Genomic DNA, 25,770 nt, shown 5'->3' with positions numbered 1-25,770 from the left:
CCCAGAAGTGGCTGTATGACTATGATCAGGGTCTGACCAGGGTAAAGAACTGAGACACTATCAGCTCCCTAGCCCTGTATACGAGGCCTTTCATGTAGCCTAATAGTGCACTGGCTTTTTTGGCTACCATACCTCACTGCTAATGCCTCCTAACTGTACAGTTTATTAAAATGCTCAGATCTTTTAACAAACAGCAGTCTAGTCATATCTCCCCTATATAAGAATTAAATGATCAATCAATCAAGAAATACTTATTAAGCACCTACTATAGGCCAGATACCAGGCTAAGGGCTGACAATACAGTTTAACAGGGGAGAAAACATAGACATACTTAGGCATATGTAAGACATAAAATACAAGGTAACCTTGGTATAAAAGTCACTAGCAACTAGGGGTATCACCTGTTGTAGGTGGTGTTTGAGCTGACTCCTGAAAGCTATCAGGGATTCCAAGAAGCAGAGGTATGGATGGAGATCATTTCAACCATGAGAGAAAGCCAGGGCAGCAACATAGTGATGGGAGGCAGAAACTGTGTGAGTTGTCAAGGTTATTTTTTTTTTAAACCCAAATGTAAGATTTTATATTTGTCCCCTTTATATGGCATCTTATTAGATTTGGCCCAGTGTTCTACAGCCTGTCAAAATCATTTTGAAATGGGATTGTTATCTAGCATATTAGAGATCCCTAAAAGCTTTGTGTCATCTGCAAATTTGATGAGCAGGCCATCTAACTTTTTATCCATGTCAATGATAAAAAAGTTCAACAGCGGAAGGCCATGTACACAGGTCCCTGGAATAATTCACTGGAGACCATCTGCTAAAGTAGACATAAATGATTAATCACTCCTCAGGGGGTCTGACCATCCAACCAGTGCTGAATCTACCTAATTTCACTGTTATCTAGCCCACATCTCTACTGTCCTCAAGAACAGCATTACAGAATTTGTCAACAACTTTACTGAAAATCTTGGTAAATCGCTCCTGGGTATATATATCTCAAATAAGTTCAACATAGTGGGAAAGGTCCTACATATAACAGCGTATTCAAAGCAGCATTTTTAGGGTAGCCAAAAAAATTTAAAACCAAGTGGATGCCCATCCACTGAAGAATGCAGAGCAGAAGCAATGGGAAATGAGTGAGTTCTCAGAAATGATGAATGTGAGGATATCAGAGAAATTGGATAAACCTGTAAACTGATGCAGAGTGAAGAAAACAGAACCAAGAGGAAAATATAAACGACGACAACAATAACGTAAAAGAAAACACCGCTAAACGATAACGGAATTCATGTCAGTACGATGGGGATACAATCCTGATGCTGGAGGACTGATAAGGAAACTTACTTCCCTCTTCTTGACGGAGAAAACCACACATACGGTTAGCAGCATACACTGCCAGGTACTGTTTATGTCTTGTTTTATTTTCTTTAACTGTTCTTTTTGGTATAAGGACAAATTCTACTGAAGCGGTATTGTTGGGAAGCAATTGTGTTCGTCCTTTGTTGCCAAAGAAGACCACGCCATCAGAGAAATGATGACATGACTTGCACTTGACTTTGTTTTGAGTGAGGGAGGGCTGTGCAGGTCACCAGCCTCACTTCTCCTTCAGGGCCATCTGAATCCAGTGACCAGATATTCATCAGGATGACTGTTAAAAACCACCACTATGATCTTTTCTCCACCCAAAATAAAAAAAAAAAATCAATTCTATGTCAACTTTTGCTGCAGAATTCTCCTAATCTACCAGCATGGTAATCCTGTCAAAAAAAAGGAAGTAAAATTTACCTCTTCTTGATAAAGCCATGAATGTGTCTATTATCACCACTTCCTTTTCTAGATGTTAGATAATCATGCTTCTAATAAATGTTTTAGAATTCTGCAGGCATTAAAATTTACTGACCCATAGTTTTCAGACTCCATTTTCTTCTTCTTTAAAGAAAAGCAAAAAAAGAGTTGAGCATTCCTTCCTTGACCCTCCTTTCTCCCAATCAAATCCAGATTAGAAGATCAAGATCCCTGATTGTTCCATCCATCTTCAGAATGACAAAATTATCATTAAGGTGAGTTAAGGAATTATTAGCTATTCTGCTTGTGTCAGAGAAAGCACTCAAGCAGATGTCCAAATAACCAAATTTTCTCCGTCCAAGTGGTTTGTAGTATATGCCAATTAAAGTATTGCTCCTTTCTCTGTCTCCACTGATCTCCAGCCAAATGCGTTATACCATATTTCCCCCATCAGACATCTAGGTTCCCTCATATATCTTTTAAAAAGTGTTTTACTGATGGTCTCTTCCCTTTGTGAATATTGCTATCACTTCCCACTTCCACTGCTCAACAAAACTCTCCTTCATGACAAAGAACAACATTCAAGAAGTCAGTCAACACCCTGGCCATGTCTAAAAATAGATGCCTCATTCTGGACCAAAAGTCTGCTCCTTCTTTTCAGAGAGGGAAGGGCATGTTTCCTCCTCCGTCCTCTAAAATCATTTATTCATAAACAATTCTACTCTAGTCTTCCCTTCCCCCCCTTACCTACCCTGTGTCTTTTTCATAAGGTACTGCCTTCCAGAATTATATCTCAGTCAAGGATCTAACCCTACTAAGTCTCAAAAATCTTTAATTTGCCTCTTATTTATGTGGTAAGATCTCTAGTTCATTACTAGTTACCTTAAAACAGTTTTTCCAGCTTGACAAGTATGGCTAAGGAGGAAATAAGTGGTTTTAAAAAAATGAGGCAAGGAATGTCAGTGATTCACCACAGAAGTCTGTCCATGAAGGGGGAAGAAAGGACAAACACATGGGTAACTGGAAGTGGGAAAGAAGTGAAGCAGAAGTTTTCTTGGGAATATTCAAATGCCAAAGGGAAGTAATAAGTAAATGGAGAGATGTGAAGAACAAGAAGGGATTCCTATGGTAGCCAAGTCCTTCCTGAGGCAAGGAGGGATGTGATCTAGACTAGGACAGCACTTTTTAAACCAGAGGTTGAAAAAAATCTGGCCACAGTAACAGGTTTCTGAATGCACACGGACCAAAAATTAATTAAAAATCAAATGTGTAATGAATCCGAGATGTTTCTGGAAGTGCCTGCCCATGGTGTACTGAACAACTTCACTACAGCCTTGGTTCTGAACACAAAGCATGCACACTCTGCACTGCACATGCCCTCAGGCCACGCAATGCCAAGGAACACTGTCAAAATGTCAAAAGGGGTAATGTGAAAAGGGATCAAGAGTGGAACAAGTGGAAGAAGCCCTCATCTAGAAGAGTTAATTTTGAAGAGGAGGAATATTTTGAGTCATGGAGGAAATTGGAGGGACATGTCAAAGTGAACCCTTAGGGGAGCTCAAGCTTGATAGTCTTGAGGATATATTTTTATACACACATACACACACACACACACACACACACACACACACACACACAAACACACAGAAGGCAAGATGTAAGGTGTTCAACTACAAGTGAGAGATACATGAAGCCAAAAAAGTCTTAATGAGAAATACATAAATTCTAAACTACAGAAGGCAACTGTGAGCCAAGATGGAAAGAGAAAGCAGAAAAGCAGTAACTGCCTTATTGTGGCTAGGACAGGGTTATGAGCAGGAACTCTGGATCTCCTGAGGCCAGGCCAATCCGGCTCAGTTTCAGTTCCTTATCCACCGGGCATGCAGGGACTTGGCAGAGAAGAAAGTAACAGACTGCAGCGAGGAGCTTCATTCTTCTGGGAGAGTCTCCATATAGCTTATATCCAACTTGTGCCTCCGACTGTTCATCTCAATCTTCTGCCTCTAGTTTTCCTTGAATCGTGATTTGTGTTCCTACACCTAGTCTGGTGACTCAGCCTTTATCCCAGATTATCTGCTTTGCCTGGAGGCTTGACATCCACAGCTGTGCCCTCGGAATAAGCTCTGAGCCTGATAAATTCATTTATAGTTTTTCATAAGGAAGAATCAGACTCTCTTATTACTGGCAGAGAGCTGAAGCAGAAAAGGAAGGCAGGGTTTCCTAGGATCGTGGGGAACTAGGATGAGAATGACAGAAAGATAACAGAGCAGAAGGTTCTTTAGGACAGTGGAAGGGCAGGGTTATGAAAAGCTGAGAAGCAGTGAGGCTGAACCTTACCCCACTGGCTTACTCCCTTATTTTCATGTGTTTACAGATGAGAGTGGGGAAATTTTTTTTTTTTTTGCAAAGTTTTACAAGGTAAGTCACTCCTACAATGACCTCCCTGTTTGCTGTTAGAGGAAACTGGGAAGGGCTGCCCAAGACACAGGATATATCCCATAAGGATGAGGGAAGTGTTTACAGATGAGACTTGTTCAAATTCACAAGGCATGGCAATGGTGGCATCAGGACTAATATTTACGTATACAATGTTCAAGACTGGAGCACTACATTCTTAGTGGCAAATGTAAGAGAAATACACTTGAAGTAGAAACCTATCCTTCTCGATTCATCACTGACCTAAAGGCACAGTGATGTTGTCCCCTGCTCTCTCCCACACACCTAGGATCTATAGCAACATAAAAATGCAGATATGAATAAAAACTGAAAACAAAAAGAAAAAGAAAACCATACATACAGATCAAGCACGGGGCAGCCTTGCCTAGGTACAATGGCACAACTAGTTATCCTTGTTTCTTTGAGAATTAGCTTTTGGGTCCCAGTAGAAAATGGAGATCACACGTTCCCAGAATACTCACGTAGCCTGCAGATGGGGCAGTTATTTGCTTGATAGCGCAGGGTATCAGCGCATGAGTTACAAAGGCAAAGGTGTCGGCAGGGAAGGATCAGAGTGTCTCGCAGGTCAGATAGGCACACAACACATTCATTGCTGTTGTCGCTGTTTTCATCATCAGAGGGCTTGTAACAACAAATAATTTCCAAGTTAGATTCTCACAAGATTCCATGGGTAAACAGGAAGCAGCAGATGAATAGGATGCAAGAAGTAGAAAAGAACCATAGAGAAGGCAGGTCCTCCCCAATTAGCGCAAACTTTTCCTGTCTGCAGCAGTTGTGTAGCCAACAAACCAAGCTGTCAGTTCTTATTTACTTTGTGCAAGACAAATTATGAACAATTCAAGCCTGAACAAAAGGTTGAAGCTGGGTGTTTAAAATGTGAAATATGAATTATCTGTCAATTCTCCTGGCTGAAACCTGATATAGTCTATTAAAACTCTCATTATTTCAATCTTCTTTGCTGAAATGGCAAAACCAAGCCACCATATTAATGACAAATGAGTCATCATTAACCCAGGACAAGGAGGACCCTCGACCCTGGACTCCAACATGGAAGCGCTGTTCTTGCCATTCCATCAAGTGGACCTCAGCATGAGAAACACTGAGCCCTGGCCAGGAAGACCAGGTTCATTGAGGAGTGTAAAAACTTCCATCATCTTGACACTCTCTATCTCCCCGAGAAGAAGGGAAAGTAAAGACTGTGGGAGGAAACACACAAAGCAAGTCCTCATACAAAGCGTAACAGTGACTTTCTGGAGACACTGCACAATGTTTCTAGACACTGGTAACTCACTCTTATGCTGTGCTTTATGTCATGGTGGCCTGCAGGGCCACTTCATGGGTTATACTACCTTATAATGACACCCTCTTGGCCCCATGGATGGGGTCAAATATAGATCTGTTTTGTACTAAATTCTGTTTTGTGGAGAGATTGGTTATTGCAAGGTTCCCACTTACTAAAAAACATCTTAGGGGAACTCAAAGCCTTCTACAGACATTTTCTCACCCTAGGCATACCCCTGAATGGTAGAGACATGGCATAAAACCTTCTTATATGATGGCGAAGCCTCATTAGGCTGAGGAAAGAAGTGATTCGTTCAAGATTACTCAGTTGGATCTCAGAAAGCTTTACTGCTATATTACCTATTTATGTCTCAGGTAGGACAGAAAATAAAAAGGCCTAGGATATTCAGTAGGCACTCAGTCCATACAGAAAGAAATTTCTGCTTTCCTTGAGAGGCTAAGACAGCAACAGAAAAGTGAGTTAACCTTGGAGCAATTGTGTTATACAGACACAAGAGCTACCGGAACCTCCATGTACAAGCAAAAAGACAAGATCCTGTTATTAATATTACAATTTCTTCTCCCTCAAATAAATCTCATCCCTCAAAACCTCATTACAAGTAGTGTTCCATAAACAGTTGTTAACTCATGAACCTACCTTGGTTTCCTGGTTGTTTTTGTTTTCAATACCATAGATTTCCTGGAGGAGGTAGCTGACTCGATCCACCTGGAAAACAAAACACAAGATCATTTGTTTCTATAGCAGAGGAAAGGGTGATTATAGAGAGCTTCCCAATGTATCAACTGACATTAGGTGTTGATCCTACACCTAGATAAATGAGAAACTGAAACATCTAGGAATGAACGGCAATAGAAAGGAAAGATAATAAGCTCCAGCCTTAGCCCCTATGGTGTTGTAAAGGGCACACTTGGGGAATTGTGATTAGCTAGCTTAATACGCATGCACATGCACATAGGGGAGGGGCTCTAAACCTTTTTTGTGTCATGAACCCAAGTGGCAGTCTAAAAGCTTAAGAACTCTGTCAAAATAATGCTTTTAAAAGAATAAAATAAAATACATAGGATTATAAAAGAAATTAATTACATTGAATTACTTATCTATCTTTTTTTAATTTTAAACAAGTTTATTTAAACAACAAGATGTTTGACTTAAAGGGAAAACTATCTAGGATCAATTTCTTTATAGTAATTTATCCCAACTGAGAGACAGAGATTGCCCTACATGTAACAGCTACAAAAAAGTTATAAAATCGTCCTTGGTTTTACAATGATAAAAGAAAAACATTGAAATTATCCAATCAAACAAGGTATGCAAGGATTTTTTTGTAGGTTTTTTTTGTTGTTAAACAGTGAGAGCAAAATAACTTACTGGAATATAAAGATAAAAGTTGAATGAGCATGCCACTAATGGAGAAAAGGGATATTTTCACAGAACCAGTTTGTTTTTTTCCCTTCCCCATCTCCATTTGATGTTGATCAAAACATACCATCGGCCATTTAGTTAAAAAAACAAAAACAACGCATTATGCCTGTGCACATACACCAGTGACTTTATGTACAATAAGGGAATGGGGGAAGGGAATCAAAGAAGACAGAAAACTATACTGCAGTAGTCAGGATGTGGATGAACCCAATCCTGGTTTTCTAATTGTGAATGTATTGATTTCCTTGGGAGCACAGTTCTGGAGCACAGTTGTAGATTCTTCTTTCAGTGAGTGCCTCCTGCCTGTTGCTGGAGTACATCAATTGTATCTTCATCCTCCATTTCCAACTGTGCAGGTGTGTCTGTTTCCTTGATTGGTTGCCCATCAAATCAGAATCTGACCTGCCTCATGGACAAACCCTGTTGTTCACAATAGGCTTTCATTAGTTTACTAAGTGGTGTGTGCCTCTTCATCTTAGATTGCACCACCGAACCATCTTGCCCTGCCATCTTCAAATTAACGTGGTCATTGTTTTCAGTCTTGACTCCTTCCTTTGGCTTCTCATCGGCCATGGCGAGTCTGGGGGTTTCCTCAGCTGCCGCTTCACAAAAGAGGCACTAGGACGGTCCTCTCCAAGGGAACGGGGGTGTGGGTGGGGGGGGGGAGAAGCAGCAGTGGCAGGAGCAGGAGGAAGAGGATGGTGGTGATGGTGAGGAGGAGGAGAAGGAGGAGGAGGTGGCGGACGAGGAGGAGGAAGAACTATTTTTTTAAATAAAGTAATGGGCTCTAAGTTATGAACCTCTACTTTAGACTTAGGAAATGGATCCACTTAAGACCAGAAGATACCACACTGAAAAAAAATATCCAGCTTTGACTTGTTAGTGCTATATAGCCATGGGGTCAAGGTCAAATAGAAGAAGGTCCCTGTGGGCTGCATATTGACTTAGAAAACAACACATTAACATTCTCTAGGTTTTATTGTATTTTTTGTTAATTTTGTTAAGCACTTCCAAATTACATTTTCATCTTGTTTGGGCTACACTCAAGAATTTTCAAGCTGTGTGTCTGATTTTTCTGCTACACATGTCTGTGGCCAGTAGGTTGGCTTAGTTATTTAGAAAATAGTACTAATAAAGTCAAGGTCTTGGGTTCAACTACTACATGACCCAATGAGTTTCATTCTATTCCCCAGTCACAGAGCATACCACAGACTTAATTAGCCACCTCAAGAATGAATATTTTTGGTCTTAAGAGGAACCAAGTGTGGCAGTACAAATGCAAACTCATTTTCATTTCTATAAAGAGCCCAATGTTTTTTGCGTGGATAGAAAGGCCACTGTGGAGTCATCTCTGTTCAACAATGATAGTCTCCAAAATTTATAAATATTGCCTTAAGATAAACATCTCTGATTATTAGGCATCAGAATATTTTCTCCCATTAGCAGATATGATATCTAGTTAGGAGTTTTCCTGTTCTTAGCTTGGCCTTTTCAGGGCATATAGATGAGATCCTAAGCTGTTACTTTTTTCATCAGCTCTTTCTTATATAATATGTAAGATAATATCTTATTATCTGTTTTGAAACAATTGCCAGTTTATAGACCACTAAGTTAAATGCCAAATATACAGTCATTCTCCAAAGGATAAAAGGTCAAAGAATTTGAATAGTTCTTAAAAGAATTACAAATTATTAAAAAACATATAAAAAAGTGATCCAAATGACTAATAGTAAGAGAAATGCAAACCAAAGTAACTCTGAGGCTTCACCTCATAGCCAGCAAATTGGCAAACATGACAAGAGATGGGAATGGTTAATGTTGGCAGAGTTGTAGAAAGACAGGCACACTAATATACCGAATGCATTTGTAAAATGTATCAGCCATTCCAGAAAGCAATTTGGAATTACGATAAGTGTCAAAAATGGTCATAGCTTTTGATCAAGACATCTCACAGTTAAGTATATGTATACAACAAGGGGGTCAAAGATAGAGAGAAAGGTCCAATATACACCAAAATATTTTATAACACTTTCTGTAGAAATTAGAGAGCACGTCTATTGACTGGAATGTCTAAAAAAATGTGCTACAGAAATGTAAACGAATAAAGAATATAAGGAGGCATGGGAAAGAGTTATATGAACTGATGCAAAATGAAGTAAGCAGAATTAGAAAAAAATGCAGAGCAATTACAACAATGTAAACAGAAAGAACAAAAACAAAATCTAAGAAAATTGTATAGTGCCCGTGCTTAGCACCAGAGAAGAGATAGAAGAATGCACTGCCCCACGTCTTAAGAGGAGGAGTACTTACAGATGTGGAGCAGAGTTTGAGATCCCATCTAACTGTGTACACTGCCCATTTTCTTATGGACAGACAGCTCCTTATAGTTGTTCTATAGACAACTCGAACTATCAATTGACTTCCCTATATAAATTCCACTCACTATCTCTGTGACTCCATAAATGAAACTACTCTTCCCTGGACAGCACTCCTCCCCTTGTATATGTTGAGTCCCTTAATAGAATATTAAATTCTTTAAGGCAGAGACTGTTTTGCTTTGGTATTTGTATCTCCAGTGATTACCACATAGTAAGCATTTATATGATGTTCTTCATTTACTCGTACATTATTGGATTTGGCTGATGTGTTAGTTTGGATGAACTGGTTTTCCTCCCTTTCTTTCTTTTTCTTTTTTATTGTGGAGCATAACTCTCTGGATGGGGAAGAGGAGAGGGAAATACTGGGAAATCCAGTGATGTAATAAAACAAAAGGTAGCCATAAAATTTTTAAAGAGAATATCAAGCCCATTTTAAATACATGATATATCTCACCAATTATCCTTAATTTATATTTTTCACAATGACTACTTTCAAAAATTATTTTTGAAATCTGATACTAAGTTTCTATAGTTCCATGTTCCCCTGACCTTTCTAATTGACACTTGCATCTTAGCTGAGCCTTACTGCCAGATTCCAATTTAAAATATTTAAAGTTCTCTTGAGGCAACTCATTATTTTTCTTTTCCTTTTTCTCTGCCTTCCAGAATTTCTGCAATCTTCTACCTCAGTGCCTGAGACAAAGCCTTCATTTCCCAGGCATGATGGGTATGTATCTTTGATACCTACCCCCCATCTTGTTTTTTTTCCAAAATGATAATTTTCCATTACTATTCTGGAGCTGAAGTAATAGTGGAAAACTGGACTCCTGCAAATAACCAGTTGCCAAATGCAATAAAGCCAGCCATTAAGTGTGTTTTAAAAATGGAAGTACTGGAAGCATACTTTTTATAATTTGCTTTAAAAAAGAAATAAAAGTGTATTGAGAAAGAGCGTGGCTAAGCAGATAGAGAGCTGGCCCTAAGTCAGGAAGTCCTGGGTTCGAGATTCTGGCAGTGATTCATCCTTACAGAGCTGTGATATATTTGATTAGAGGAAGTTTCCTCCTCAGAAGTTGCCTCTAGTGGTGAAATCACAGATCCTGCTCCTTTCCATAAATAACTTTTTAAAATTTAATTAATTTATTAGTTTTCAGTTTTCAACAATCACTGCTATAAGTTTTAAATTTTCTTCCCCTTTTTTCCCCTCCCTCCCCAAGATGGCATGCAATTTTATATGGGTTCTACACATACATTCTTATTAAACACATTTTCACATTAGTCATGTGGCATAGAAGAATTAAAACAAATGGGAGAAACCATGAGAAAAACCCAAACAAAACATAACACGAGAGAAAACAGTCTGCTTCATTTTGCATTCCAGTTCCATAGTTCTTTCTCTGAATGTGGATGGCATTTTGCCTCAAGAGTCCTTTGGGAATGTTTTAGGTCACAAATAATTTTTTTAAAAAAATACATTTTATAGATGTATTTTGTTTATATATCACAATGGCTTCTGGAAATACTTTCCTCCTCACTTTTCCTCCCCACCTAAACTGAATCCAGCTTACAGCAAAGAACAAGCTAAGCAAAAATACTCTACACAGTGGCTGCGTCAGACGATAATGTTCTGCCCTAGAAGTCTCCCACCTCTCTGTGAAGAAGAAACAGGTTAGTTCCATTAAATTCGGACTTGGGTGTATTTTCAGTAATCTTTTCATCTATATTGCTACAGTCATAGTTGTTTTGGTTCTGCTTACTTTATTAAGAGTTTCAATTTTGTTAAAATCACTTTTCAGTGGCATCTGAATTTGTGAAAACTGAACTATGTGAATCAAAGGTGACTCAACTTAAACAAACTCTTTCTTGGACCTTTAAATCCGGCCAACACCGGAAAGAGCTTGTTTTGTGTCAGCCCTCTTGGCCTAAGGGAAACCCTCTGAGACAAGGGAGGAGAACCTGCCAGAGGAATGACAGAAAACACAAATTCAGACTTAAAGAACAAAGCCAGTGCTATAGGGATTGTTGACTTTAGTAAAGATGACTGTCCAGTTTCCTCTGGAAAATGCTGGGTTTGGAACCATTTGACTGGGATTGTGCAACTCACTTCTTCCACACTATTTCATCTTTTCTACTCTCAATTGCAACATGCTTGTGGTGAGCAACATCATGACATCTGTGATCCGTAGTTTTATATTTGTGAGACTCTATAACAGAAACAATAAAAGAAGAGGAACTGGTATCCTCCATCGCCTTTTATGGGCATTTAAGATAAACTCACTATGGAAATTTAGGCAAAAAAAAAAAAAAGTACTGGTACCCAAGAACATTAGTAAATACGGATTGCTGTTTTTTTAAAATCAAAAATATTTAAAATATTTAAAAATTTTTACATTAAAAAAACATAACACACTTACAATCTGCTTCTGTTTTAAAGGTTTCACAGAGAAGCTGCCGTCAACATGCTGTAAGGGAGAAAAGATCTGTAAATGACAAACCAATATACTCAAGATCAATGATGGTCATATTTTTAGTGATGGTTTTTAGAAAAGGACCAAATCTTTTTCCTTTTTCCCCAACATGACTGAGAAGAATCCTTGGCCTTTTCTCTAATTCACCAAGAATGGTCACTGAGTCATCAAGATTGAGTAAAAGGGCAGTGTTAAGCTCTGTGGGAGAAAAAATGAGAAGGCCTTAAGGAACTCGCAGTCAAGCTGGGGACACAACTGAAAGATGCTTAAAAACACAAGGAAACTTCTGAGTGAAGATGGAAAGAGATTAGGCTGTTTCTGGAAGTCCCAGCAAAGCAGAGGTTTTATTTGGCTTAAGGACAAGGCAAGGTACTAATTACGTGAAATCTCCAATAACTTCTTTAGTTGATTGAGACCCTGTACTTAAGAGCTTAGTAAAGGCTACTGGACTGTAGATACTAGACCCTGAAATTAAAAGACTGTTACTGTGTTTTAAAACGATGCAGAAACCCTGAGAAGGTCAGAAGTATTTCATCTACTATGATAAGTGAATATGGAAGTGTACATACTTATTAGTTGCTCCTCCAACTTTGCTGGTGAGTCCAGTCACTAATTACATGTATAGGAGGTTAAGGTTCTATCCCTGCATCCAGGATTTGCTTTACCAAAGACTAAATCTCCTGAGGCAGCTACATGGTTCAATGAAAAGAATGCTGGGTCTGAAGTCAAGAAGGCCTGAGTTCAACCAGCCTCAGATACTTACTAGCTGTGTGACCCTGGGCAAGTTACTTATATCTCTGATTGCCTTAATGCACTGGAGAAAGAAATGGGAAGCCACTCCAGTATGTTGGCCAAGAAAACCCCACAGACAGCATGGTCCATGACACAACTGAACAACAGCAAAAACATCCGGACCCAGTCACGTCTTGTAAAGCTTCATCCTCCTTTCACAGGGAGAAAAGGTGAAGAGGCATGACATGAAAACTAGTCTGCCCCCAGAACTGAAAAAAAATGCTATTTGCTACAAGGAAAACACAGTGGCCTAGGCTCAGCAGGCCTGGATTCTAGTGATAGTTCTGTCCAAGTTGTGACCATGGGCAAAAACATTTAATATCTTTAATTCCCTGCATCTTCATCTATAAAATGGAGATAATAATATCTTTCTTGCTTTCCCCATAAGGCAGCTACGAAGATCAACAGGAAGTAGTGTATGTGAAAGCACAAATGAAGTGTAAGGTCTCGGTACTATGCTATACTAACAATTTAGTAGCCCATTTCAAACACAGAGGGAGCCCATCATAGCGTTCCTGGAAGGGTCACAGGAAAAAGAGGGATCTATCTAGGTTTTGTGTTTGCTTAATAGGTGGATGGGAAATAATGGATGGAAAATGACCTACAATGCCTGGCAATTCCATCTCTGTTACCAAGCAACTACAACTCTCTCAAAGGGACCTGGCTTGCATAACGGGAGCATTTGCCATTAGCAAAGTCAAACTACAGAAGAGATTCCTAGTGATACAGCAAACACAGTTCCGAAAGGGACTGACAATGTAAGAACATAGTGTTTTCCAAGTTAAGGTAGAAATTATATGTCACTGCCAATACTTATGCATGCATAGTACTTAAAAATAACAAAACTATATTCCCTTTAAAATATATTCTGTAAACACCTTTCTTACTCATTCAGACTGGCTTATTGTCTCTGCAACAAGAATAATGCCTTTGAGCTTCTCCAAAGCAGGACCACATGCCATTCCTACCTGCAACATACTAACCAGTATCTTTTTTCTTATCATTCAAACAATTCTGAAAATCTATTTCTTATGCAAAGTGTTTTTAAATGGATAACATAAAAGCTGACCATATTTCCTTCACCATGCTCAGTTCAGTCATGAAATTCAGAAGATGACTTTCCATGAATTTCTCTCCTAATTATGTTTGTACTTACCCCAACTTTCTCCCTTTCTCTGGTTTCCCACATCTAAAATACACAAAATGCAAATACTTCCTGGCCTGCTGTCATGTTTTCATATGGCTCTGTGATCCCATATATATGCCCTTCAATTTTAAATTCCTATAGGGTAGTCTGTATATGTAGACTATATGTCTTCCATCTTTCCCACTCTCTACACCCTTGTCTTTTACGGTTTGTCACTTTCCAAGCTCCCAGACCAGGAGCTGAGTATGTTGTGAGTCTGGCATGGTCTGAAACCCCTTCCCCAGACTGTTCTATTTCTGTCCAAACCCAGCCCTTTGCTGAATTCTCCCTATTTCTGTTTAGGGCACCACTATCGTTCACAGCCTGGGCCTCATCCTTGACTTCCTGTTCTCCTTTGCTTCACACATCCAATCAGCTGCTAGGCCCTGAGAACTCTATCTCTGAAATATCTCCCACATCCATCTCCTTCTATCGCCCTCATGGCTAACGCTCTAATTTGGGCCTTCATTATCTCTTGTTCTGACCACTGTCTCCATGCCTCAGGTCTCTCCCCTCTCCAATCCATCCTCCACAGAGCTGCCAAAGTTATTTTCCTTATTTTCATACAATCTCCTACTCAATAAACTTCAGTGGCTCCCTATTGCCTTTAAAATCAAATATAAACTTTTATTTAGTTTTTAAAATTTTTTACAACCAGGATCCAACCTACCTTTCCAGCTTTTATTATATATCACTACCCTTCGCACACTATTTGGACCAACCAAACTGGTTTTCTCACTATTCTTCACAAAATATTCCAGCACACTTGGAATGCAGCTTCTCTTCCCCTCCACCTTTCTAGATTTCATAGTTTCCTTCAAAGCTTAGCTCAAATACCCCCTCTCACCACATAAGGCCTTTCCCAATATCATCAGCTTCCAGTGCCTCTCCTTCCCCTCCCCAAATTACCTGTGTATATGCTATCTTCCCCTATATAAGCTCCTTGAAAGCAGAGAGACTGTATCACTTTTGTCTCTATTTCCCCAGTGTCTAGCTCAGTACCTAGCCCATGATGGGAGCTTAATAAATGCTTACTGATTGACACAGATGCCTATCCTCTCACCCCAGGCCCACCTACTCCAGACTTGTCTATAAATTTAGCCAAAGGTCATTCCTTAAATTTTACAAATATCAAATTCCTGAAAGAACCCTGGGCAATGGAATTATAAGGTTAATAGGACTACACTTACCTTCTCAAAAGCAGCTAATAGCACATGGGCATGACCAGTCACTTCCACAACTACCAGGAGGAAAAAGAAAGAAGTCATAGTTGGCATCATTCCAACTCTCCTATCCAGGAATAGGACAAGTACCAGATTAGTTTCCCATTGCATAAGAGGCTGTTCTTCCATCTTTCCCACTCTCTACACCCTCGTCTTTTACGGTTTGTCACTTTCCAAGCTCTCAGACCAGGAACTGAGCATGTTGTGAGTCAGGCATGATTTGAGACCCCTTCCCCAGACTGCAATGACTAAACCTCACCTCTCCTCCAAGGCTGCTTACACTACATTTGTTACCTCACTCTGCTCTTGAAGGGAAATTTTTGGCAGGTCCTGCTGATACAAATACATGGTTGTTACTCTGGGAGCTAGGGAATATGGGATCCTGGGATTCAGCCCAGAGACAGTTTACCAAATATCATAGATGAGAATTGACAACAGGACTATCTTAGGCTGTTAATAAGCTGGGTTCAAGATTCTCACCCGAAGATTTGGGGGAATTGCTGCTGCCTCCATTTCAGATTCCCATTCACAAGGCAGTAATATCCTCAAAAATATTGGTCAAAAAAAAAAAAACCAAACTGATATGCACCAATGTCCAAAGGGAACAATGTTATCTGATATTTTTTTTTGGATATGTGATTTCATCAGCATAAGAAACTTTCTATACAGAAACTCTTTCTACTAATGCAGATCAATACCAGCTCTGTATCTCATAGTCCTGGAGAGTTACCTGAGACATTGGGAGATTACATGATTTGCCCACAATCACAGGGCATCGACTTAGGACCTGAACTCAGGTCTTCCTAACTTGATGTCCAGCACACTATCTAACCCGGAAAAGTTTCTTGGCCATGCTGCCTCTTCTTTCTCTCTGGTTGTCTGGTAAATGTAGTTTAAAACTTCAAAATGCAAATTTGTTATCTCAACTAGCTTCCTGTATAGATTAAGTAGTCCACAAAAAAGAAAAATATACAAATCTAATGCAACAAATAATAAAAAGAGGCTTACAAAACTCACTTTGATTCCTTGGGGATAAAAGGTATCACTGTTTCAGAGAAACCTGAAGCAGTAAATCCTTTCCTAAGGAGCTTATACTTAGAAAGAAACTTATTTAAGGAAAACTTATTTAAGGGAAAAGGAATTTTTAAAAATATTTCTTACCATCTCCTTCATCTACAACAGCCTGGATCACTACTGGGAATATCCCCCGGTCCAGATCAAAGTTCAACTAGAGGCAGAAAGAAAGAGAAACATGTCAAGATTCAATCCATCCACTAGGAAGATTAGCCAAATTAAAAGAAAGTCAGCACTATTTTAAAGGGAGAAAGAAAAACAAGAAGGGAAATGTAGCAAGAGGGAACTGAGTAAAAGAAATGGGTGAATTGAGCTACTCTGATTCTTTTTTTTTTTTTCTCATTAAACTGCTTTAATGGTCTCAAAATTCTGTGACAGATTTTTGGTCAAGTTGTTTCCATTTAAAATTTACTGATTTTAAAAACTAATAACTTAAAACTGCCACAAAACAAATGGTCCATAAAAACATTCCTTTCCTCCTGAAGCTTTTACGATGCATTATAATCATTAACCAGTCTTTTACTATTAAACTTCAATGGCCAATTGAGACAAACAGTTCTGAGATCGTTCTTCCACCACTGATTAAGACTGGGGTGGCAGGTGCTGTACAGAATATTCATTTAGCCTTCTGGGCATATTTTGTGACCTTGCCAGCTCCAGCAGCCTTCTTGTCAACTGCCTTGATGACACCAACTGCAACAGTCTGCCTCATATCACGAACAGCAAAACGACCCAGAGGAGGATAATCAGAGAAACTCTCCACACACATGGGCTTGCCTGGAACCATGTCAACGATGGCAGCATCACCAGATTTCAGGAATTTAGGGCCATCTTCCAGCTTCTTACCAGAATGACAATCAATCTTCTCCTTCAGTTCAGCAAACCTGCAAGCAACGTGAGCAGTGTGACAATCCAGATCAGGTGCATAGCCAGCACTGATTTGGCCTGGATGGTTCAGGATAATAACCTGTGCAGTGAAACCAGCTGCTTCCATAGGAGGGTCATTCTTGCTATCACCAGCCACATTACCACGACGGACATCTTTGACAGACACGTTCTTGACATTGAAACCAACGTTATCCCTTGGCAGAACCTCACTCAAAGCTTCATGGTGCATTTCGACAGACTTTACTTCAGTTGTAACACTGACTGAGATGAACCACGCCTGGTTTTAGAACACCAGTTTCCACTCAGCCAACAGGTACAGTACCAATACCGCCAATCTTGTAGACATCTTGGAGGGGCAGATGAAGGGGCTTATCAGTTGGATGAGTTGGTGGCAGAATGCAATCCAAAGATTCAAGCAGTGTAGTTCCATTAGCATTGCCATCCTTACGAGTGACTTTCCATCCCTTGAACCAGGGCATATTAGAGCTAGGCTCCAGCATGTTGTCACCATTCCAACCTGAAATTGGCACAAAAGCTACTGTATCAGGGTTGTAGCCAATTTTCTTAATACAGATACTGACTTCCTTGACAATTTCCTCGTATCTCTTCTGGCTGTAGGGGGGCTCAGTGGAATCCATTCTGTTTACACCAACACTCAGTTGTTTTACACCTAGTGTGTAGGCCAGAAGGGCATGTTCATGGGTCTGCCCATTCTTAAGAGAAGCCAGCCTCAAATTCACCAACACTACCAGCAACAATCAGGACAGCACAGTCCGCCTGAGATGTGCCTGTAATCATGTTCTTGATGAAATCTCAGTGTCCTGGAGCATCAATAATGGTCACGTAGTACTTGCTGGTCTCAAATTTCCACAGGGAGATATCAATAGTGATACCACGCTCACGTTCAGCCTTCAGTTTATCCAAGACCCAGGCATATTTAAAGGAGCCCTTTCCCATCTCAGTAGCCTCCTTCTTGAACTTCTCAATAGTTCTCTTATCAATTCCACCACATTTGTAGATGAGGTGGCCAGTAGTGGTGGACTTGCCAGAGTCTACACGTCCAATGACGACAATGTTAATGTGAGTCTTTTCCTTGCCCATTTTTGTGGAAGTTTAGCGATGGTTTTCACAACACCTGTGTTCTGGCGGCAAACCCGTTGCGAAAAAGTTGATTCTTTCTTACAATGAAAGCTCAGAAAGGCAATAGGACTGTTTAACATACATAAGATTTCCATTTTATTTTACCCATTTTATTTTTATTTTATTTCCATTCCATTTTATCACAACCTCTGAAACACAAATCAAATAAGGAATCTGGTCTCCATTAACAAAAATAACACAAAATCCCAGATAATCCCCTAAGTTATCATCATGATAAATGACCATTTTATTAGATTCTTACAATAGGCACTGTGGACCGGATATGGGGAATATAGTCTCTATCCTAAGGAGATTACTGTATCTAAGAAAAGTAACTGTAAGGTTAAAACAAAGTCATTAGTGGATATACTATACAAAAGTACATGCGAGATAAGGAAGTGGTTTATTAGTTACTGCTTAGACCCTCAATTGATATGTCAGTCAATCAACAAGCATTGATTAAGTATCTACTATGTGCCAGGAATTGTGCTAAGTGCGAGGAACACAAAGACAGAAATGAAATAGACCTTCCGCTAAAGGAGTATATCTTTTATCAGGGCATCTCTTGCAAAGATACAGAGATGGAAAATGGAGTGTTGTGTTGGAGGGATATGGAGAAGGTCAGCTTCCTTTGAACATAGTGAGTGTGAAGAGAAATATTGTGTAATAATGCTGGAAAAATAGGTTGGGGATCGGCTGTGAAGAGCTTTAAATGTCAAATAGGAATTTATATTTGATCTTAGAGACAATAGAAACCACTAAAGCTTACTGAGGAGAGTGACATAACCAAATCTGTGCTTTCGGAAGATCACTATGGCAGCTATGTAAAGGATGAAGATAAGTAACAAGAAATGTGCCAGGATGTTGATAAGGAGAGTATTTCCAGTCCAGGCAAGAGGTTGTGAAAGTGACTTGAACTAGCTGGTGACTACACAGGTAGAGAGAAGGGGGGGATGCGAGAGTAATTGTGCAACTGACCTGATATGTGGGGTGAGTTGAGGAGGAGGACACCAAGGCTGGTGAACCTGGGAGTATCTATGACAGAAATAGGGAAGCTTGGAAAAGGGGTGAGTTTGTAGGGAAAGGCAATGAATTTAATTTGGGACATGCTGAGTTTAAGGTGCCCATGGAACATGCAATCTGAAATGTCTAATAAGCAAGTGGTAAGACAGGACTGAAGCTCAGGAGAGGGATGGGAGTTGAATATACAGATCTGGGAGTCATCTATTTAAAGATAATAATTCGGTTTACCAGAGCTGATAAGCTCAATAGAATGCCACTTATGACAATAATATGACAAAATTAAAGGCATAAATGATAGAAAAGAAAGAAGAAATTAGCCCTCTCTGCAGAATACTTCAAGGAATCAACAAAGAAACTAAATAAGGTGATTAATATCACTAATAAAGTGGAAGGATATGAAATAACTCCACAGCATTTCTATGCTGTATTAACAAAAACAGGTATGACTTACAGTATGATAAATTCCATTCAGAATAATAACAGGTAGTCAACAGATGGAATACAGTACCCCAAAATATTATACAAATCAAAAATCTAAAGAAGAACACAGGGCAAAGAAGACAGAAAAAGAACCATCTAACGTAGGAGCGGAACTATGAAAAATATGACTACACAAATGAAAATACACAGCAAGAAACATACAGTGCTTTTCAGATTGTGTGTACACAAATATGTAGACAAAGAAAAGCATACAGGTACAGCCATACCCTCCAAACCGCTTCTGTAAAAACAGAAGTTGGGCACTATGGAAACAAGCTACCTCAGGAGATCTCATTCCAACACTCACACTACCAGTAACTGGAAATTTAGGCAGTGTAGGCGAGTTCACTAGCTGAATCTTCACTTTCACTTGTCCTGACTCTGGCATCTAAATGAGCTATCTAACATCACATTAACTTCGGCTTCCTGCACTTAATTACACAGCATTTAAAGGGCACATATCTGAGCAGTTAACATACTGCATCAAGCCTTCGGAAGAGCAGTGACTTTAGGAGGGTAATTAGTGAGATCAATCAATATTCATATACTTGTGGGGTAAGGAGGGAAGAGAAGAGTGAGAACAAAAGTCTCTTGTCTTAATAGCTTTGGAAAAAAGCTATTCTTTCTAAAGAGTAGAAAAACTCAGTTCAAAGCTTTTGTTAGTTGGGTACAGACATATATGGCTCAAATCTAAGGCAATTTAATACATGATAAAGAAAGGAGCAGAGAAAGTGGACATCCATTGTGGCTCCCCTCCCCCAATCTATGTTCCTAAATGAATACCAGATTTGGAGTCAGAAAATCTGGGATCAAGTCGACCTTTTGGGCAATTTAACCGCTTTTTGGGCCTCAGTTTCCTCATCTGCCCAATGAGGGAGTTACACTAGAAAATCTCTAAGGTTCCTTCCAGCTCTAAATCCCACAATGCTATGCTTCTGTCCACTAGTCATCCACTCATGACTAAGTCAAGAGACTAGGTTCTGGCCCTACCACCAACCTATGTATGCTCTTACAATAATCACTCAGTTTCCTGAGCTCTAAAATCATGCCAATAATCCCTGCCCTGCTTATATCACAAAGCTATTGTGGGGATCTAATTATATGCTGGCTGAGAAGGTCTTTGGAAAGCACCAAGTACTGCACAAATGCAACACATTACTCTGATCCTCCCTGGAACTCTTCCATCTGACAACTGCCTTTTCTGCAGTCTGCCTCTCCCTAACTCCTATCCTCCCTTAAAAAAAAAAAAGCCCATAGTCTTCTTTCTCCTGGAACAGACTCCCTTTCAATGAATCACTTTTCAGATTCTCTATGTGATGCCCTCTTGGGATTTGGAGGATAGGAATTATGAGAAAGTCAGAAGAGATCATGAAAACTAAGGAAACTCTGGGGAGCCTATTTTCATAATCAGCTGGTTACCCACAAAAGACTGCTCCACACCAAAAACTTTACCCTGCCACCAACTTACATGGAGCAAGGCTTCTCAGTGGTGCTGGGAAGAAACCAAATAGAGTAAACTTAAGACAGAGTATTCATTTAGCACAAATAATAGCTGATTTCCAGTATAATACACCAAGTCACTCCATACTAATAATGCTCAGATTTTGCTGTAGGGCTAACTTCAACCCTTTAACCTTTCAGTAGGAGTTGCTGAAAAGCCTAGAGGTGAGAAGGAAGGGGGTGAAGACAATTTCAAATTAAAGTCCAATGTCTCATGAAGGAATGCAAGTGACCCGAGGCTCTTTAAGGATATACCAGAAGATCACAAGCTCTTGTAGGTGAGCAAAATTGTGAATATGGTTCTGGTAACAAATTGACCATAAAGGGATGAATTGTTTGGCCAAGGAAACCCAAAGAACAAAAAAAATACCATAAAATCCCACTCAATATTATGTAGACAAACCCCTTCTTCTGTAGCGAAAGTCAGAGTGGCAGAAAATGAGGCAGGACTGTTTTTATAGAGAATCTATAAAATTAACTTAACTACTGGTGATCTACATGTGAGATTCTTGTCCAGCAACCAATGAGCCAATATATGACTGGAGACACTGACCTATATAAACATAGTCACTCTTATTATAAACAAAGCAAGAAGATATAAGAAAGTGGAAGGATGGCTTACAGGTTCTCCTTTGAGAAGAGGGAAGCTAGTTTTATTACATACACAAAGGTAATAAGAAACATCATTTCATAGGACACTTAGCCATCCTGTACTGCAGTCCTCATAATAAGCATATGCAAAAAGACTAATCTGAAAATAATTGCAGTTTATGCTTTAGCATCTGCTGTAGAGGATGGCAGAAGATGACAATGAGGAGAAATTCTATGAAAACTATGATGAGTTTCTAAACCAAATCAACACATACTTTGATTAATACCTGGGTGAGTTCAATGTAAATGTGGTCACTGGAGACAACAGCAAAAAAAAGCCAGAAAATATAATTGTAGGCTAAGAAATTAAAGAAGCCAAAGGCATAAAACCCATTTTGAAGCCTCTTACCTATATATCACCAGCATCCCATAGTGGACAGAGTCCTAGACTAAGAGTTAAGAAGCCACCCTTTGACACTTAACAGTTATATGACTATGGGTAAATTATTTAAATTCTGAGTCTGTTTCCTCCTGTATAAAATGGGGATAAAAACACTTAAAGTACTTACTTCACAGGCTTATTTAAAGACTCACATGCAAGAATGTGAGTAAAGTACTTTACAAATTTTACAGTACTACATAAACATCATCATTATCATCATTGTTATCCAGAAGAGAATCAGAAGATGCTGGACAAAACAAACACCAAACACCACAAAAAGTGAAATGAACTACCTTAACAAGCAGGAAATGACTCCTGTGGGAGTCACTTCTGAATCAGCAGTCCGTGTGGAGTCATGCTACCAGCTCTTTGGAGCAAAGGTCAAAATCAGTATCATAGTGGAAGAAAGGATAAAGATACAGAGAAGACACTGTAAGCAACTAGAATGCCCACAGCCTCATATATTCAAACAAGCTACTGATGCCACTAAGTCGAACTGGGTAAGAGAACAGGTGAGGGTATGCATTATCATCACTGTCCGTGAAAGTTTAATTAATATATAGCAATCGCCACATAAACAAGGTTAAAAATAAGTTCAGAAACCACCAAACAGAAACAGAAAACACTCAGTCTACTTGCTAAATGTAAAGACGTGGTAGCCAAAGGTGACATCAATCTGGAATATGTACACTAATGAAGAGGGAAGAAAAAAATTAAGAACAGTATTGCTTCATGAATGGAGAGAACAGGAAGGGGAAACAAATGAGCAGAAAGCGTGGTCTGAGATCTCAGTCAGATTATCTAAGGGTTGTTATACATGAACCTGAGAGAACACGCTGAAAATACTACCAACTGCCCAGCACTTCTACAATACATCTGCATCACAAATGACAGTGGAACCACCACGTTTGGACTTTAGCGCCTCAGTCCCCAAAGTACTGTATGAGGAGAGACTGATCCAGAGACTATAACACTAGGAATATGCTCCAAGGAAGGCAGAGCAGGAATAAAGGTCAGATAATGCACACCAAGATACTCACAGTCATCACTCTGTGGTAGCAAAGAACTGAAAATAAGGTGGTTACTCATCAATTAGGGAATGGCTGAAAAAACTGGGGTACATGAATATAATGGAATATTATCATGCAGTAAGTCATGACAAATGTGTGAAATTCAAAGAAAACTGAGCTGAATTTATACAAACTGGTGCACAGTGAATTAAGTTGGGTAGTAACAACCTTTCAGTTCCTCAGGCTGACAACCTAGGTGGCATCTTCAACTCCTCACTCTCATTCCCCACACCCAACCTGCCAAGTCCTGTCAATTTTACCTCTGTAATGTTTCTTGCATGTGATCTGCCTTCTCTCCTCTGACACTGCCACCACCCTGGTACCCTGGTACAGGCCCTCCTCACCTCACACCTAGACTACTACAATAGCCTACTGGTTGATCTGTCTGGCACAAGTCTCTCTCTACTACAGAACATTCTCCATCTGCCACACTGATCTTCCTAAAGTGACTGCTGTCATGACCCCTATTGAATCCGCTCCCGTCGTCCCCTAATACGTTCAGGATCAAAGATAAAATCCTGTTTGGCATTCCAAGTTGTTCATACCGTGGCCCTCTCCTACCTTTCCAGTTTTCTGACACCTTACTCACCCATCTGTATTGTATAATCCAATGACACTGTGCACAAAGCTATATAATATTTCCACTGTATTTTTATCATCTGTTCCTTATGACTAAAATTCTTTCCTTCTCATCTCTGCCTCCTGGCTTCCTTAAAGACCGAAATAAAATCCCATCTTCTGGAAGAAGCCTTTCTTTATTCTTCTTAATGCTAATGTCTTCCAATTTATTCTGTTGATATATTGTTTGTAGATAGCTGTTTCCATGTTGTCTCCCTCGATAGACTGTAAACTTTTTGAGAGCAAGGACTGTCTTTTGCCTCTTTTGGTGTTGCCAAAAGTGCAGAAAGGGCAGCACCTGGCACATAGTAAGCACTTAATAAACGTGCATTGACTGCCTGACTGTACTTATCTGTTAAAAAGGAGAGCTTTTACTTGTGGAGTGGGAGAGGAGGGCTAGAGATGGTGGTAAGGTATGGGAGAACTGTGCAACAGTGCAGTACGAACAGTAATCCAAAAAAGAGAAGGAAAAAAGCATCAATGAGACATTTAAAGATATACGAGGATGAGAAGAAAGAAGGTCAGAAGGGGACAGGTAACCTGAGCAGTGCTGGTACTACTGTGTGAAATTTAACATACTTGAAAAATAAGTTGCACATTATAGAAATTTACAGTTTCTTACATAACCTTTCTTTTCTGTTCTTTGTATATGGAAATATATATGTATATATACATATATATGTTGATGACTGTTAATGTCATAAATAAAGATAATTTTTAAAAAGATAATAATTTGACTGAACATGTCTAACCTATAACAAATTGCTTATCATTTCAGGGAGGGGAGTGATGAAGGAGGGAGAGAAAATCTGGAACTCAAAATTTGTTTAAAATGAATGTTAAAAGTTTTCTTTACACATAAGTGGGGGAAAAAATAAAATATTATTTTAAAAAAGGTAATGATAGTATTAGAGAATCAGATAATGAAAAATGCTGCCCCTCCTTCTGGGAGAGGAATAGGAGAATACTAGGACAGAGTGTTGTATGCATTGTCAGATGCAATTCCTGTGCTGGTTTTTGTTATAAGATACCATTCAACAGGAGGGGGTGCTTTTTACTCCAGAAATGGTTGTGATATAATGACAAAATGCACCAGTACAGCATATTAAAAGAAAATGAAGCTAAGCAAAAAAGATTGAGTAGACCAATTATACATTTTTTAAAAATCTGTGCTGGATGTGACACAATTTTGAAAGTACTGGGAAACTGATTTTCAAAATATCTGGAAGAGTGGTATTTATTAGTCTGAAAAATATGGCCAAGAAAGGATCACTAATTACTAACCATACACTTCTTTAACATGTAATTGACTGAAAGGTATATATTCACCCTACTACTTCTGTCTGTAGGTCATAAAAACAAGATCATCTTCTGTTGAGCAGAATGCCACATGCATGGCTCTCTTCCAATAAAGCTTCTATCACATGAATGTTAAGTTTTAAAAGTCGTAAAAGACTCTTGAATAAATGCAACCACTAGTTTCCAACAATATCAAGTGAACCACAAAGTAGTATCTTCTCAAAAGCAAGGCAGTTTTGAACTCAGCTCTACCTCTGTGACTTTGTGTGAATCCTTTCCAGTCTGCCTGCTTTCTTATCTGCAAAATGGGGATGATTCTATCTCCATTACTAACCTCACAGGGCTACATTAGAATCAAATGAGATAATATATGTAAAACAATCTAGAACCATAAAGGGCTATACAAATGTTTCCTATTGTCTCTAGAATAAAACGTAAGCTTCTGTTTGACTTAAAGCCTTTCAAAAATCCAACTTTAATCTATAATCTAGTATTTCCAGTCTGACTATGCATAGTCCCTTTCATGTACTCTATATTCCAGCCACACCAGCCTACCAGCTACCCTCTGCACACAATATCCCATCTCATCTTTATGCCATCTTCCACAACTGTAATACACTCCCCCTTTTCAC

General features: G+C 39.3%; 1 protein-coding gene, 1 long non-coding RNA gene and 2 pseudogenes across 6 annotated transcripts in view; 1 reads left to right on the top strand and 3 right to left on the bottom strand.

The window, feature by feature from the left end:
- The window catches only part of LOC140503752 (uncharacterized), a 52,724-nt gene extending 41,094 nt beyond the window's left edge, over positions 1 to 11,630 (top strand). The window contains exons 3-4 of the long non-coding RNA XR_011966861.1: positions 10,011 to 10,071; positions 10,908 to 11,630. This is a non-coding gene — a long non-coding RNA (uncharacterized lncRNA). The remainder of the gene's footprint in view (positions 1 to 10,010; positions 10,072 to 10,907) is intronic.
- MGRN1 (mahogunin ring finger 1) overlaps positions 1 to 25,770 on the bottom strand; it is a 121,832-nt gene that overhangs the window by 33,697 nt on the left and 62,365 nt on the right. For all 5 annotated transcript variants that reach the window (XM_072607915.1, XM_072607897.1, XM_072607887.1 and 2 more), the window contains exons 6-10: positions 16,175 to 16,241; positions 14,981 to 15,030; positions 11,759 to 11,806; positions 6,181 to 6,249; positions 4,703 to 4,862 (exon numbers count right to left, since the gene is read on the bottom strand). In XM_072607915.1, coding sequence (XP_072464016.1) covers positions 4,703 to 4,862; positions 6,181 to 6,249; positions 11,759 to 11,806; positions 14,981 to 15,030; positions 16,175 to 16,241 — 394 coding nt within the window. The remainder of the gene's footprint in view (positions 1 to 4,702; positions 4,863 to 6,180; positions 6,250 to 11,758; positions 11,807 to 14,980; positions 15,031 to 16,174; positions 16,242 to 25,770) is intronic.
- On the bottom strand, positions 6,757 to 10,913 carry LOC140503746 (small ubiquitin-related modifier 2 pseudogene; annotated as a pseudogene).
- On the bottom strand, positions 16,689 to 18,144 carry LOC140503730 (elongation factor 1-alpha 1 pseudogene; annotated as a pseudogene).

The sequence above is a fragment of the Notamacropus eugenii genome, chromosome 1 (assembly GCF_028372415.1).
Source record: "Notamacropus eugenii isolate mMacEug1 chromosome 1, mMacEug1.pri_v2, whole genome shotgun sequence".
Classification (NCBI taxonomy): Eukaryota; Metazoa; Chordata; class Mammalia; order Diprotodontia; family Macropodidae; genus Notamacropus; species Notamacropus eugenii.
Note: the sequence above shows the minus strand (reverse complement) of the source record. Positions and strands in the feature narration are given on the sequence as shown.